Here is a 16,474-nt window from a genome sequence, read left to right on the forward strand (position 1 = left end):
CTAATCACAGAAATGAGTAAATCAGCAATCTGATTTACACTTTAATAGTATATAAATTTAGTTAGTGTGAATCTGATGCCAGTATCTGATCGTCTCTGGATATCAGTAAAGTCTAATTCCAGACCTACAAGATCATTTACCAGGACTTATAATCACAATCCAGAGTGGCACATACCTACCTATAATCTCTTTCCTAAGCTACTGGTTTCCAAGCCACCAAGTGAGCCTTTTTACCAGTCTTCCATCCTCTCTGCCTGACCTGCCAGAAGAAAAACCAACAGTTAACCAATCTCCCCTCCCAATCCTAACCTATCAGCCTTCATGCAACCATCTACAATAATTAGAAAAAGGAAAGGTGAAAAATTAAACTACATGAGATTTTTAACAGTTATTAAGTTATTGGAGAATCAATGAATATTTAACTATGATCTCTAAGAAATTAAACATGAAAAGATCCTTCATATTGCTTAAAAAGATTCAATACCATGCCACATTGAAGGCCCTGATGATTCTTTTCTGATCTCAATTTAGAGCTCTAAATATCCTAACCGTGTCTCCTAGTGGGTAGGAAAAAAAAAGAGTAGAGTTTAATTTTGAGTCTATACATGTTTTTGTTTTTTTTTCCACCAACACATTATAGGTTTCAATGTACAGGTCTGTACATCATTTGTCGAAAATATCCCTAAGTATTTAATACTTTTTGGATAAGTGGTATTTTTAAATTTTAATTTCCAAGTTTTCACTGCGAGTGTACAAAAACATAATTTATTTTTGTATATTGATCATGTATCATATAACCCTGCTAAACTGACTTATTAATTCTAGTTTTTTTTGTAGATTGTCAGATTTTATACATAATCATATTATCTGTGAATAAAGACAGTTTTCTTTCTTTGTGATCAGAATGCTTTTTTTGCTTCTCTTATTTCAGTGGCCATTTACAATGCTGAATAGAAGCCCACATGTTTAGATTTTTTTCATTTCATTTAAAAACTCAGCAAGAAACCATATAAAATATATGGCTGATATCATTTATCATTTATTAAACATGAAGAAGTCTAAGTTTAACCTACAAAATGTAAAGGGCAAAATTAGGAAACATATTCATAAGGTGCTAGTAACTGACTCATTGAATATGTTTTCCTTAGTTTTTTGTGATCTAAGACTGGTAACAAAAATATTGAATATATCTAACTGCATTTTTTCAAAATAACATTATTGGCTTTCTTATAATTACTAAAGTAACACATGATCTTTGCAGAGAATCTGGAAAATTTAAGTTACAAAGAAGAAAATGACAATCATCCTTAATTCTATCACCTAAAGATAAACACTATTTACCTTTAATTGTATCATGAGCAGTTTTTCACACTAATTCTTTTGAAACATCATTTCTAATAGCTGCATACTAATCCATCCATCATATGGCTATGCTATAATTTTATTCTCCATCATTAGAATCTACATTGCTTTAAATTGTTCACTATTACCATATGCATGCAACTAACATCTTATATGTAAATTACAGAATGACCCATTAGACTTTCTCTTGCCCATTCTTTTACTAAATAAAGCTGTTTTCTCTATACAAGCAAAACAAGCTCTTCTTACACTAATGCTATCAATCATATATCATATTAATCCCAAGTAAACTCCTTTTAACTATTTAATTCATAAGTTACTGATTTTTTGTTAATTGCAACTGTTACAAAGACAAATAAAATGTGCTATATTTTTATTACCCATTCTGTTACTATAACACATACCCTACAACCAACAGAAAAGATTAAACAGAAAAATCAGTGGTGCCAATGAAAAGTGGAAAGTGGGTTAAGCTCTTTGATAGTTTTAACTCATCTAATAAAATTACATCTTGGAGGTAAAAGAGAACTTTTTGGTCCATCCCTAATTTCAAGGGTAAAATATTACTTCCCCTATTGAGACAAGTGAAAGCCCAATGAAACCTCCCAAAAATTACACAGAAAACATATGTGCCTGACTACAACAGTTTAACAGTCACATCGAAGCAGTTTCCACTCTCATTTCTTACTGAAAAAAATCTTTGAGAGAGAAATGTGTGGTAATTAGCATCCTGCCCTATTAACATAAAAATAAACCATTAAACAATATTTAAACATTTGATTATTATGCTAGAGATGTACAAGATAAAAACTTAATTAAGAAGCTGTCCTTTCACTTAGAAAAAATACAAAAAAATGGGGGAAGAATCAAATATATGAATAAATTGCAGCAAACAAGCAAGCAAATTCAAAGAAATATATCTTAATCATTTTACACTGCAAAATCTTAATCGTTTTTGAAAACATCGGTTTCCAAAATCTTAACCAGACTTTCATGAGTTAAGAGCACAAGATTTTTGTCCTATCTAGTGTGATACCAAACAAGTCATTTTATTTCTATAGGCCTTAGTTCTTCATCTTTAAAGTGAAAGAACTGAGGATTTCCAGTTCAAGATGGCAGACTCAAGAAATCAAAAGAGCTTATTTCTTATTTCCTCTCCCTTCCAAAACCCTATTGAACTAATAGTAAAGAAATTTTTTAAAGGAGTAATCTATAATGACTAAGAGAACAAAAATGGAGCCATTAGCAAGCAGAGAAGAGACGGTAATAAATTTCTCAAGATGGAAAGAGGAATATAACTAATACAACAGTGCAGATAAAGGAAGTCACAGCTTAGAATATAAAAGAGAATATACCTTAAGATAAAGCCAAATTGCCAGAATCAATTGAACACAAACATCGGGAAAGTAAGGAAATCAGGAGAAGCAAATCCAAGGAAGATTAATTGAAACTCTGTAATCCTAAAAGTAATTTTCCAATCAACAAACCTATCTACATGCAGTCTCAGTTTCTTATTGCATTACTTGTAAATATGGAACAATAACCAAAATTCACAAGATATTTGAAACAGGAAAGACATCAAAATAAAATTTAAAATGTCCCCATAAGAGATAAATTAAGGAATAGAGAAGAATATACTGCTCTTTATCATAAGCTCTCTTACACTAATTAATTTTTTAACCATATGCAGACATCACTTTGATTTTTAAAAAAAGTTTAAGTGCATTTGAAAGGAATACGAGTTTACTAAAGCAATGTGAAGCTCTCTTTCAGTCAAGTCTAATACTCCCTATGTAAAATTTTAGACATTTGTTCTTATTAAGCAACCATAAAATATATTTATTTCATAAAATAGTAAAACCAGTAAAATTAACATTGTGCACATATAATCCTTCATCTTAAACTCTATGCAAAAACTTACTTTAAAATTTTAAGACTGCATTGTTATGCATACATACACCCCTATACACATGTACATATGTTTTAGAACCCTAATCACTAGAATATTATTATTATGCTATTACCATTATCTTAAACTGTAAATACAAGTTAATTTTGTCATTTAAATAAAAATAACATCTCTATGTTCCAGTATCATCATATAAAATCAATATGTGCAATATTGATCAAATTATGATTTTTTTAAAAAACCTTTACTTTATAACATAAGTATTGTTCCAACACATCTCATGAAAACCAATAAAAGTTTAATGTTCCTAAATAAAAACAATATCTTAAAAGCTTCACTAAAAATCTAAATGCTTTAGAAATGGAAAAAAAACCCAAAACATTTTATGTTCCAAGGATATACAGTTTCATGTCCTTTCCTTTATTCTTTTTCAACCGTTAGGGATCACAATATGGCTAAAATTTTTTAAAAGGTAAAGCTTAAGGTAGAAAACATACATGTGTGAAATATCACCATTCAATAAACCATTACCATTCAATAAACCATCACAAAAACACTAGATTGAATAACATGCAGAATAAACAGTACAAATGAGAGATGCCCAAATGACTCCCTCATACTCGGTAGATAAATCTCCCACACATACAATCTATCTATGGAACAGAAAGGTAATTCATTCCTTTTCTCCCACAAGCTAAAATACAAACTACAAGTCAGGATCTTCAAAAGCAACAAAATGCGGTTCCCAAATTAGGTAAGAGAGGCGTACAATTATAAAAACTGCAAAATACCCATCCAACCCTAATTATACTGAGTTAAAAACAACTCTAAGTATAGGTGACATGAAACTTAATCATACATTTTTTATCTGATGATCCACTTCAAAGTTAAAAGATGTTCCGTGAGTTATAAATGGATGATTACATGAAATCTGAAGTACTTCTTCCTCTCTAAAACAAATACAACAAAATAAAACAAAAAAAAGGCAAATGTTATAGTATCTAAACTAATACACAAATCTAAAAAATTAAACATAATCAAGGAGAAAAACAACACGTTCCTTTGCAGAAGTAGTTAGGAACAACTAAATACAGAATAACAGAACTGTCCCAGCATTGTACCTTTATTCTCCTAACTCCTTAACGTTAATGGTCTATCTTTGAACACCTTCCCCACGGGGCACTTTCATCCACACCTTTGGACCACCAGCTACAGATCATGAATTCCTAATCTCTAAATCCAGCCACTATCCATCTCCTGAGAATCAGACCAATTTATATTTCAACATCTCCTCTTGACTGTCTGACCAGAATTTTTAACATAAAATATACCACACTGAACTCATTACCCACGTGCCCCTTCTATATACTTATTCTGGTTATTGGCATCATGTTTTAAAACCTGAGTTATCCATTCTATTTCCTCCCCTCTCAGTAATCCTTTATCAGTCACCAAGGTCCATTCTATCTTAAAAAGAATATAACCTAAATCTATATTCTCCATTCTCAAGACCTCTGTCTTGGTTTAGGCACATATATATTTGGGATTACTACATCCTCCTAACAGTTTTCTCTACCTTCAATCTGGCTCATTCTTTAATCTTCTTTTATACTGCTGCTAAAGTAACCTTTCTAGAATATAATTGGAATCATTTCCACCACTGCTTAAAATCTTTTAATGATTCAAAATAAAAACCTAAAATCTTAGCAGAATATCCTATCTCTTGCCACCTCTTTAAGCTTTCTCTATTCCTCATCTTCCCTATGAGACACTAAATTCCAAACATATCACTGAAGATTCTGAAAAAATTCATATGGTTTTTATTTCAATACCTCTGCATATGTTTTTACCTCTTTTTAGAAAGTCTTTTTCTTGACACTTTCAAGTAACTTTGACCTGCTCACGACTCAGCACAGGCATAATATGTGACCTTCAACTTCCTTCATTCTTGCCTTGCTCCCACAGCATTTAACAGACACCTTTTCAAAGGATATAAGTGTCTATACTTCAGTAAATTTTGAACACTGTGAAAGTAAAATATGGTTATTACTCATTTTTGTGTCCTACAATGCCTAGCACTTTGCCTGGCAATAATAAGTAATCAATAACTATATATAAAATGTTTAAGCCTTTTTATTTTTCCTGAAACAGAATTTCCATTAAAAAATCTCCAACAGACGCAGAGCAAAGTGGCTACTTAACAACAGAAACCAGTTAAGAAAGCAATAAACATAAACAAATGAGACAGAAAAGGGAAAATTAAACACAAAGAGTCTCTTCAAAGCAGCTCCTGAGAGCTGTTTTTCACTGTGTCCCACATTCTATCACAAATGTTTTACTTGCTGTTTAATCTCCAATGTTTATTCTGATTTCCCAGAAGATAAGTGGTGAGAAGTTCTCCCCACAGTGGGTAGGCGCAGAGAAAAGTGGAAAGCATTACCTAAATCAGCTATACTTCAGAACTGAGCATAGTTAGGACTTTAAAAATGCCATAAAAGTAAGACTGCTGATCTATCCAGCCCCAATTCCACTTCTAATAGTAGCCTCCTAAAAGTCTTGGGAGTAATATCACGATGGAAATTTTACCAACCAGTTCTCAAACTTTCTCCTTAACAGATTGCCAAAATCTCTTCCTGAACTTTTTTTTTCTCTCTTATGATAAGGAATTAAATATTCACTATTTACTCTGCAAACATGCCTTCACATTTTTATCCTCAAGATAAACTGAAATACTTTCTTCCTACATTCCTCCAAATGGTCCTTGAACAGACACTTCCCCAGCTGAATTCCCTCTAATATTTGTCAGTTTTCTCTGAAGGAAATATAAAACTCTCCTCCTAATACTGGGGCTTCTAACATTCTCGATCCTTCCCCTTTCTTTTCTCCAGTGGTACCCATACCCAATTCTGCCCTTTAAAGTAAAACAAATTCAGAATCCATTCAAGTTCATAAGTAATTTTAGAATTATATGAGAGAATCCCAGAGACCAACTCCACATAGCACAGTAAGTCCACAATTGTGTCACTCTCATTTAGCATAAAATAAACATAAGCATTCAAGCTTATGTTATAATCAGATGTGTACCAAGTTTTAACCATCATTAACCCAAAACAATGGAAATCCATGCCATAAATCCACCCCATAACTAGTAGCATCAAGTACAATATAAATTAGATGTTTTGAACAGAAAAGAGGGAAAAAAAAGACTTAGAAGACTGAAGGATATCACTCTGATAGCACTTACCTAGCCAAGTTTTTCTCCCCTCCAAATCATCAGATTCTTCTCTAGCCCTCATCCTTGGAAAAAAGAAATTGGCTCTCTTGGTAGAATTCACCCTACCCCTTCTGATTCCCAGGCTTAGACTGAGCTGCCTTGCAACTGCGAGAATTATTATTTTATCCAAATAGTTAGATCACTAGGTTTAAATCTATCTTTACGCAGTTGCCAACTCATTAATTACAGAGCCATAGACCTGTGGAATACATTTTTCTTCATTCAAAAAAAAAAAAGTAAAAATGTTAAATCAATAGGGAAGAAAGGACATTTCCCTACAGAAACATTTCGAACTAATAAATTTAGAAGGAATGAAGGAAACAGAAAGTCACCATTGGAACACAATGGCAAGATCCATCAATGAATGCTAAAATTAGTTGGCAAAGTTTAAGGAGAAACAGGATATTTATACAGCCTCAGAGTATTTCCCTCAAAATATGTATTAATTTCAAAATGGAAAACAGTAACTCTATAGTGGATAAACCTGGCAGATATCACCTTAACCAAGTGATCACAGTTAACATAGCCAGTAATTAGTCAATTAATATCATATGCCCTTTAATATGTGTTGAGAAGGGCACATCAACCTAGTGATATCCTTCTCAGTATGCATAACATCAAATCAAGAGAACACATCAGACAAACCCAAACTGAGAGACATTCTACAAAATAACTGACCAATACTTTTCAAAATAGTGTCAAAGACATGAAAATATGAAAAGACTGAGGAACTATCATAGACTAGAAGAAATTAAAGGGACAGGATGACTAAATGCGATGTGGGATCCTGGATTAGATCCGAGAACAGGTTAAGAACATTAGTAGAAATATGGGCAACGTAAATAAAACCTGTAGTTAATAGTACTTAACTATATGTTAATAGTAATTAACATTGTTAATAGTAATTAACATTGCTACAGTACAATGTTAATAGTAATTAACATTGCTACAGTACAAACCAATTTCTTGGTTTTGATAATTGCACTATAGTTATGTAAAATGTTAACATAACGGGAAGCTTGGTATAGGATGTATGAGAACTCTGGACTGTCTTTGTAATTTTTCTATAAATCTAACATTATTTCAAGAATTGAGAAAAAAGCTGAACTGCTGATACAGAGCCTCCTAGGTCAATAAAAACATTTTTATTTATCCAGTTTTTTTGGTTTTGTGTTTTTTTTTATGTGAGGCAACCCTTGCAAGGACCTTGTCAGTTTACAATCCCTTCTTTTTTATTTTTTACGCTTACAGCTCCTGGTCTCCCATCCAAGTAATAAGTCAATTGACATCATGTGCCCTCTGATATGCTGTGGAAGCTAACCATGCCTGACTCTGCTTAGCTTCCAAGATCAGACGGGATCGGAATTGTTCATGGTGGCATGGTCACAGGCTTTACCCAGTATTTTAATGTCTCTCTCCTCCAGCCTATTATAAATTAATTCTGAGTTCCTATTCTTTCCCTAAAATTCTTCCAAGTTCTTAAACTTTAGGACCTCTCAAAGTGCCCTTATTTCTTCCCAAATACAGAGCTAGCCTCTCCTTCCTGTCCTGCCACAAAATGACCTAGCTTCACAGTTATCACTTTACACCTTAATATCTTATAGTTGTGTTGCAATTAACAATTTACAAAGTGCTTTTAAATACATTTATATATACTAACTTAGAGGCACATATTGTAAATACTGTTATTATTTTACAGATTAGAAAACAAATAGGAAAAATTAAGTGATCTGACAATAAATGCCAGAACCTGAATTTGGATCCAGTTCTTCTGACTCCAAGACCAAGTTACCATATTAAAAGATATCATGCTGCATTTAAAGACATTCAACTTCCCTGGTCCCCCCGCCAGCTAATTACATCTTTTACACATGATATTTAGGAAAGTTCTAAATTTTACCATTGTCCTAAATGTCCCTCTTGCAAGCTTCAATGATTATACAATCAAAAATTCTGGGATTTGGTGAAAAGGTTGTGTTCACCCTAACCATAACCTTTACGATTTAAAAAAAAAAACTTCAGTCATCTCCTCTCCAGCCATCAACTTTTTAGGCTGACGAATCGCTTACCTCGGGTTCTTTTACCAATACTGTTTCATGTTTTCAAACACCTGAGTTTTCACTCTAATCTCCAATTCCATTCATTTCTGGATATTTGCAAAGCAGAACTAGAGGTAATCCTGCAATGCCTCCAACAACACGGAATACTCTTAATACCTTTTTTCTTTCACTCAAAAAGGAGAGGGGAGGAGTCAAAGAGCTAATCCCTAATGCATGTGTCTGTTTAAGATTTAGTGCAATGATGCAGAGTAATGTTAACAAAGTAACTGATCTGAGACTCAGGAGAAACCAACTTTCACCTGACTTAACTCTGACCAGCATTTTCTCCTTCGGTGTTAACTGATTTCTCTATCAGTAAACTGATATTAAGACGCAACAAAGAGCACTGAGATTTTAAAAAACAGTAGTTATGGAAACAAACCTCTAAGTCTGAAAACTAATGAGAAAACCATTAATTTATTTGCTGCTTGCAAGGCATTGCAGGGGACAAAAGCTGCACGGTGGTTAAGTTCTTTGAGGACCTGACAGTGATTTATTCAATTTTGTAACCGCCCATCCTCACCCCTCCAGCGCCTGGCATGGGCAAGAGCTTAAAGAGCTGAAATGAACTACAGACGTAGATATAATGGGAACTGCTCCAGCGAGTAGCCGGTGGGAGAAATAGACAGGATCGGGATGTAACTTTGGGAAGTACTGTTTGAACAGCTTTGCGCAGTTTAATTCAAACGGGACAGGTTGCCGCTGCGTCTGATCCTGCGTGGGGCCCGAGGAAACTAGTCGGGACAGGCAGTCTCTCACTGGGACAAACTGGGACACCTCTGAGGGACCCCAAAGGTCTATGGCGAAGTAAAGGGGGCAGTCACTTGCCTCCCATTCCTGCAAGAAACGCTGGGCCTCGTCAGAACGAACCGTCTTATGTCTCCTAAATTCGTCCTTCACGTACTGGTCACCAAGGGCTTTGAGGTCTGGGGGCAGAAGCCGATGCAGCAGCAAGATGCGCCGATACAAGGCCCGGACACGCGAGATGTGCCCGGCAGGCATAGCGCCGCCCGTGGACCGCACACCGCGCCTGCGCAATGGGACGGCGCGCGCCCGCTCCCCCTGGAAGCCGAGTATTAGTGAACCGGAACACGGGCGGAAGAAGGCGTGCAACCTTCATCCGCTTTGGTCCGCTCTAAAATCAGGACCTGCCGGAAACCCGTGCTGCAGCGGCCGCGGAAAACAGGCCGATCTTTGTGAGGGGCGTGGCTTTCGCGGAGTTGCGCCAACGCTGCTACAAGTCGAGTACTGCGTCGGGCTCAGAGAGGGCTCCAACAAGAGGTCTGGCTTGGGCCAGTTGTCGCCCCATCGTCTTTTACATTCATTTTCCCTCCCCTCTTCCCTCCTCGTAAAGGTGTGAGAAAGTCTTCGTCAAAATTAGTCTCCTCCAGGAAGCCTTCCGTGGTTAGCTCAACTCTCGGCATTTTATAGTGTTCCTGCGTTCTGAGAGGGATCAGAGTGAGATTTATTTCTCCATCCACGAGCCCACCAACCTATCTACTTTGCACAATGCTGTTCTTCTAATTTGTCCCCTAAAAGTGTGGCCTCTTTCATGTAATTCAAGTGAGCCCTGAACCAGTTTTGTCAAATTGGCTACAGAAGAATTATTAGGAAACATTTTTCAAATATTGTTTCCAGAGCCACAAACTTGGAGATTCTGATCAAATAGTATGAGAGGAAAACGTAGAAACAGGACTCTTACAAATCACCTTTTGCAAAAGTTATGCTGAGAGTGTGACCAGTTTTTGAAGCTGGCAGCAGCACACCTTTGGTCCGTTAGCAAATATTGGTAGCTCCGCCAACGAAATATATGCGGAATTCAACCATTTTTCACCACTTTTTTCTAACATAATTGCCTCTGCAACTGGATATTGGGATGGATTCTTGTGTTCCTGCTTCTGGCCATGATCAGCTTTGGTCATTATCCACCTAAACTGTAAATGAGATGCCACTCTGCTCAACAAAATCCAGCAGTGGCTTCTAATCAGAGTAATACCCAAAGTCTCCACTTCTTAGCTCTTAAAATTTTCTCCTATTGTTCTCTCCCTAGTTGGCCCGTTCCAGCCACACTCACCTTCTAGTTCCTGGTTCATCTTTGAATAGCCCAGGCATACTCCCAACTGAGGCCTTAGCACATGCTGTTCTCTACTTGGGATGGCCTGCCACAAAATCTTGGCTAACACCTTTATTTCACTCAACTCATTACTTCAAGTCCCCATCAGGTTAAGACCCTCCCTGGTAACTGCATTTGAAACTGCAACATCACAATGCCAAGAACTCCCTAAGCGCCCCCTCTGCTTTATTTTTCTCTATAATATTTAATTATTAAATATTTTACTTATTTGCTTATTATCTGTTCCCACTACCACCATCTTAGAATACAAATTCCATGAGAGCAGGGATTTTGTGATTTCAAGGGTATCAAGTAACTCTTGACTTGCTGGTGATGAAGGGGCAAGAGTGTGGGAATTTGTGTGCTTTCCTCACAAACCTCACACTTTTGTCAGTGCAAACTTTTTGAAAGACAAAAACACACGACTCACTACCAAAGTCAAGGATTTACTCATTTTAGTATCCTATTCAGGGCCTAGTACAGTGTCTTACAAATAGTAAGCACTCTAATATTTATTACCTTGAATGGACCTTTTCCTTTTGCTAAAATTTAGGAAAAATTTGTTTAAAGGAACACAGAGAATTTTTGAAATGGATTTAATTTGGTATTATGACAAACCACATTAATGGCAAGGATTGAATGGCAGTGTGGTTATTTACTTCAGGAAATTTTTTCTAACCATACTTCATCTCTTAATATCCCTGTAAATTGAAAGTTAATTTCTTGTTCCAGTTTACTTTTTTTCTGGTTTCCTTTGGGGTTAAAGTACATGTATAATAAATACTTCTTTCAGAGCCAAAGCTCTTATAAAAATGTGGAAAAAACATTCTGCCAATGAATTAATAAAAAAATAACAATAAAAGAAGTAATTCAATCTAAATGGAGCAGAAAATGTCCACAGAGTATTGGGCAATCGATGCTCCGAAATGGCAAATGATGGGTGAGAACCTGAGACATAGTGATATAGTTAAGCCTTGAGGTGAGAAATAAAGCAATAATGGTGAAAATAATGATAGATGACCTTTATTTTTCTTCAGTAGGCTGGACAGTGAGCTATGTCTTATGAGAAAAACTCTCTGTTCCATTGACCTTTCAGTTTTGGCTGACCAGGTTTCCTCTTATGGTCAAAATAGCCGTGAATTGAAAATAAAGTCTGCGTTATTTTCCTTGCCACTCATCCAGATCAGTACACTTCCTACAGGCCTTTTCTTTATCCTTCCTCCATGTGTTTCTCTTTACTGTGTGTTACTCAACAAGTTGCTCAACCACTCTGTGCCTGGATTTTCTCCCACGTCAATGAAATGGGTTAGGTAATTCTCACTACCTTCCAGCTATGCTAGTCTAATCATGATTTCTCCCAGATTCCATTCAAATTTTTCTGTAAAAGTAGAAGCGGATACATATCCACTCTGAAATAATTGCTCTGAAAAGATTTTTGTTTAATAAGAAAGGGGAAATTTCTCAAAACCTTATGTGGAACATATCATCTAAGCCTTTCAAGGCACATAAAATATAACAATATACTCATATCCATAGGGAAGACCAAAACAGCAACTACCCAAATAGACATGAAAGAGGTTGCTAAAGAAGTTTTTTAACAAGCAGAGAACTTTGAGGTCAAAAGAGAGAGAGAAATCAGTGAATACAAAAAAATAAACTGAAAGGAAGAGAAAGGAAACATTTATGTGGAGCATAGTGAATTGTTACTTTGTATTATGCCCTAGTCTTAACATTAATATGTTGAAAGTAAGTCTTACTTGCAAGTAATGTTAAAGCCTTTTTTTCTACAGCAGAGTGAGAAAGGATTAATGAATGGGAAAGGCTGGTGATGAAAGATCTGGAAAACTTATGTCATTAAATATGGAAACATGCCCGCGGGCTTGGCTTCAGTAGCACAAGTGGCTCAGTTTTAAATGTATGGTTACTAAATTCCAAACTCTAGATTATTCAGAATAATAAAAAATAAAACCTGAGACAAGGTACATCTTTGACCCAAACAACCTTCACATGCTTAGAAGCCTGGAGAGATGTATAAGCCTTACCTAAACATGGTAACTACTTGCAGCCCCCCAAACAACACATGGATGATCTGTCATTTTCCACCTTACTTGGAGTCCCAGATAGGAACATCACTGCGTGGAGGTGAAACTGTAAGGAGGAAGAACGTCTTTAAACATTTTTACTTCTCATCTGAATAGTTTTCATTATTGAAATGCAATGGTAAGGGAGCAGATAGTCTTGAAAGCCAAAATTTCAAGCTTAAACATAACAGTTCCAGGTATGAGAGAAGCAAATAAATTCATGGAAAGTCTATTCTTTGAAAGTCGGTTTGGAAAACATACTAGTCTTTATTTAGCATATTTCTGAAATTTTGAAGCATGTTACATAAGAAATATCAAAGAGGAGCTAAGTGTGTTTGTACCTGGAGAGAAAGACCCAACTATAAGGGATGTTTTAAAGTTTACAATTGTTTATTTTTTACTTGGCTTAATTTTTTAAATTTACTTTTCAATTACAGTTGACATACAATATTATATAAATTTCAAGTGTACAACATGGTAATTAGACATTTAGATAACTTACAAAGCGATCATCCCAATAAATCTAGTACCCATCTGACACCATACATAGTTATAACAATATTATTCACTATATACCCTATGCTATATTTTACATCCCCATGACTATTTTGTAATGATCAATTTTCACATCTTAATCCTCTCCCCTTTTTAACCTATCCTCCCAAACCTCTCCCATCTGGCAACCATCAAAATGTTCTCTGTATCTGAGTTTACTTGTTTATTTTGTGTTTTAGATTCCACATATAAGTGAAATCATATGGTACTTGTCTTTCTGTCTGACTTATTTCACTTAGTGTAATACCCTCCAGATACATCTATATTGTTGCAGATGGCAAGGTTTCATTCTTTTTTATGACTGAGTAATATTCCATTGTATACATGTACCATCACTTCTTTATTCATTCATCAATTAATGGACACTTAGGTTGCTTCCATATCTTGTCTATTGTAAATAATGCTGCAGTGAACATATGAGTACATGTGTCTTTTAGAATAAGTGTTTGGGTTTCTTTAGATACGTACCCAGAAGTGGAATTATTGGGTTGGCTGGACTTTGATCAACACTCACATGATTTGGGAGAAAGAGCAAATCTGAATAGAAATTAGAGGTCTTCTTCTTGGATAAGGATTATAATCCCAAAGAGGCTACAGAAAAGCAATCATGGTGCTCAGAGCAAAGTGTTCTGTGCATGTTTAAACTGGTAGGAATCTGGGTGCATCTTAGTAAAAGTAAAAAGCACTAGAAGCAATGAAAACATGATCAGAAATAGCCAGTCTGGCTTCAGGTTTTAAACATGCACTAATTCTGCCTCTGGATTATATTATGAAGCTTTTATGTGAAACATATTTTTTTGTAATGAAAACCACATTGAAGATGTTTAATAATAATCATATTCTATTACTGGTACTGAGACTACTAGTGAGAAGTCTTGTGCTTTAGAGGAGTACTCTTGGTATTTTATTATATAGACAGAGAAACCATGAGATGCAGAACTTCTTCTGGATGTGCTAACTTTGGATAACTGCTTGTACGATACACCTGTGCTGATTACTGCCTATTTCAATAAACACTGTAGGAAAATGCATGCCCCCTTTCCTTGGCACCTGCCCTAATTCCCTCCTGATCCCCCTGCAGTCAGCACCCATTTGCTCTCAAAATCCACTTTATCTTGAATTATGTAAGACAAATATATTCTAATGTAACTTTTTATTTAATTCGTGGTGCCCTGCATAATGGTCAGAGGACTTGTGTGTTTGTAAAGGAGGAAATAAACTATTTTTAAAGCTAAAAAAAAAAAATTTGGACATGATCCTGGGAGGAGGCAAGCACAGCATTTACCTACTCTGCCATCTTGACCAGAAGCACCTGTTTATAATTGTTGATAAACGAGGATAAAAAAAACCAAAGTCCAGAAAAATTGTCCTGTTTAATAATTTAAAGTTCTAATGATATTAATTTTTAAAAGAAAAAACTGACTACTGCCACAGAAGCTGAAAAACATTTCATAAATTCAACACTCATTTTTTTCTTGATTTGAAAATAATAATAATAATGAAATGAAAATCAATGGATTCCTTAACACAAGAGCCAGCATCTTGGTAAATGGAAAAGATCTGATAAAATAGGCAAGTTTTGTGTAAAAAGAGAATGGAAAAAGAATATATAATATTTCCTTTGTTGTGCAAAAAAATAAACCAAAAATCGATTTAAAAAAACAAAAGTTACCTATGGGGGTAAATGAGGATGGGAGGCAAGGCAGAGAGGATAGAAATAGAAGAGAGATGTTTCTGAATTTAGATTTTTACATAGTTTCACCTTTTGAATACTGAGATGTCTTACGTAGAAAAAAATTAAATTTTTAAAAAGCTAACACTAACAGAGGAAATAAACCTTAAAACTATTTCTGAATACTGCATTAGCCATATGCTATAAGTTTTGTTCTAAACAGTTCATCACTTACATTTATTTCCTGTTTTTCAAGTTATTTAGTTGATGTAAAAATAGGTTTTTCACTCTCCTTTATAACTGCTGTCTAATTTTATTGCATTATAATCAATAAGTCATAATTTATCAACTTTTGGGAGAAGGAGAATTTCTTCAAATTTCTTTTGAGGCCTTCTACACCATTTTTTTGAGGTTCTAAGTATGCTTAAAAGCTGATGTTTCTATTTTGTATGTACAAAAAATATATATGAAATATTTTAGGATCGAGCTTATATTATTCAAATTCTCTATTTTTTTATTTTTTTATTTTTTATTTTTTTGACTACTTGGTCTTTCAGTATCGAAAGTAGAGCATTAGAATATGATTGTGGGTTTGTTAGTTTATTTGGCTGTATCTGTTTTTGCTCTGTGTATTTTGAAAGTTGTGTTTTGTTAGACATAAAAGTTAGTTTGAAAGTTAGTTATATTATTCATATTGAGATTTATGATCATTAAATCTTCTTATACCTTTTAGCAACATGAACTAGCTCTTCTAGTCCCTTTCAATATTTTTGTCTTAAATTTTATTTTGTTTGATATTAATATAGTTACAGTTGCTTTTCTTTTGTTAGCCTTGTCTTCAGATGCCTTTTTATTGTAAACCATAACATGTCGTTTTATTTTGTTTCCTCTTCATCATCTAAAGCTGGATTTTACTTTTTTATCCAGTCTCTCAATAGATGAGTTTAGCTTATTCATACCGTGTTTAATAGTCTGTTTGGACTAATCCCTGCTTTCATATTTTGTTTCCTGCTTACCACAATTTCCAGATTTTTTCTACTGTATTGCCTTTTATTAAACTACTAATTGGAAAGTTTACATTCTATTTCTGTTCTTTTCATTATAACCTCTGCATTTTTAACATGTATCCATGTTACATTGTTCAAACAACATTTAAAGTTAATCAGTACCTATGTCATCTTCCAGATAAGAAAAGAACATTGGCATGATTCTCCTTCCCTCCCTGCCTATCCTCTACAAAGTCCCATGTTGATGTCACTTGGAATTTTGGAATTGTAGGTCCAGATTATTGCTTAAAAGTATTTTCTTAATAATCAATACATATTTAAATATAACATTAATTTTTACTAATTTCTTGCCTCACAGCTATTTTTGTATCCCATTTCTTCTTCCTCAGTTCATTTTAGAAT

At 34.7% G+C, this 16,474-nt stretch overlaps 1 protein-coding gene across 3 annotated transcripts in view; it reads right to left on the reverse strand.

Annotated features, from left to right (window-relative positions):
- SDHAF3 (succinate dehydrogenase complex assembly factor 3) overlaps positions 1–9,735 on the reverse strand; it is a 47,648-nt gene extending 37,913 nt beyond the window's left edge. For 2 of the 3 annotated variants that reach the window (XR_005656171.1, XM_039878034.1), the window contains exon 1: positions 9,473–9,723. Coding sequence is in view for 2 of the 3 variants with exons in the window: in XM_039878034.1 (XP_039733968.1) it covers positions 9,473–9,646 (174 nt within the window). In the remaining variant the exon portion in view is untranslated. Of the gene's footprint in view, positions 1–9,472 lie in introns of all 3 variants that reach the window. The other variant, XM_039878035.1, reaches the window with a different exon arrangement.
- Positions 9,736–16,474: the final 6,739 nt, after the last annotated feature.

Source organism: Pteropus medius, unplaced genomic scaffold (assembly GCF_902729225.1).
Source record: "Pteropus medius unplaced genomic scaffold, Ma_sr-lr_union100, whole genome shotgun sequence".
Lineage (NCBI taxonomy): Eukaryota > Metazoa > Chordata > Mammalia > Chiroptera > Pteropodidae > Pteropus > Pteropus medius.